Raw genomic sequence first — 986 nt, forward strand, 5'->3', positions numbered from 1 at the left:
TTCTTGCTGCCTTATTGCCACAAATAAGAGAAAGCTATTAAAATTGATTTTTTTTTCTTTTTTCTTTTTTTTTCAGGCAAAAGGCAGGATTGTGGTAATGCCAGGTAATTATTTAATTTCTCCATTTATTAACGTATTAGTGGACTGTAGTGGAGCAAAGGAAGCAAGAAAATATGGGCAAAAGCATTATCAAAAGATGCTCAATGAAAAGAATATATAGTTTGAGTAAAGCATTTAATTAGGATATCTGTGATGGAATCTAAAACTTTGGAAGGCAGAAAAATTCTAAGATTAGCTCACGGAGGAGTAAATAAGGAAACAGGTTAGGATTGGGGTTTCTCCATGTTTGCTTTCCAACAGTATAGGATTTTATAAATTTAGATGTTCATTTCTTGTAAGGTGGCTATACTGTATAACGCCAAATGCTTAAGATGAAATCCCTAAATAAATATAATAATCTGTCAATTCATGAAAATCTCTCATGGCCAGATTTTTTTGTAGCCAGAATAATTTGAGCATATTCTCCTAATAATAACCATAAGATCAATTAAGTACATAAAGGCTCAGTACAAAGAAGAAAGTGGGGTAGTTTTTAAAGAATTGGATAAGGCAACCTGCTATCAGAATGAAACAAATATAAAAGCAGTCTTTTTTGTTATTTTCACAAACATAAAAAAATAGAAGGTGGCCAGATAGCTCAGCGCATTAAAGCACTGCTTAGGCAGACACAAGGGCCAGGGATGTGATCCCCAGCCTGCCCTGCCAGCCCTGCCCCTGGGGAACACCGAAATGGCGATTGAGACTGGGCATGGTGGCATGTGCCTGTAATCCCAGCTCATGGGAGGCTGAATACAAGTGGATCATTATAAGTCTGATCTACATAGTGAGGCCCTGTAGAGCCTGTACCAAAATACAAAAACAAATAGAAAACAGAATGATGACTGATTATATGCTTATTCCTTAGTTTTAACATTTTTCCAGATTTG

The 986-nt window shown here is 36.0% G+C and overlaps 1 protein-coding gene across 6 annotated transcripts in view; it reads left to right on the top strand.

Annotated features, from left to right (window-relative positions):
- Cutc (cutC copper transporter) overlaps window positions 1-986 on the top strand; it is a 67,644-nt gene that overhangs the window by 26,710 nt on the left and 39,948 nt on the right. For all 6 annotated transcript variants that reach the window (XM_023709087.1, XM_023709086.1, XM_023709089.1 and 3 more), the window contains one exon: window positions 77-104. In XM_023709087.1, coding sequence (XP_023564855.1) covers window positions 77-104 — 28 coding nt within the window. The remainder of the gene's footprint in view (window positions 1-76; window positions 105-986) is intronic.

The sequence above is a fragment of the Octodon degus genome, unplaced genomic scaffold (assembly GCF_000260255.1).
Source record: "Octodon degus isolate 3935 unplaced genomic scaffold, OctDeg1.0 scaffold00010, whole genome shotgun sequence".
NCBI classification, from domain to species: Eukaryota; Metazoa; Chordata; class Mammalia; order Rodentia; family Octodontidae; genus Octodon; species Octodon degus.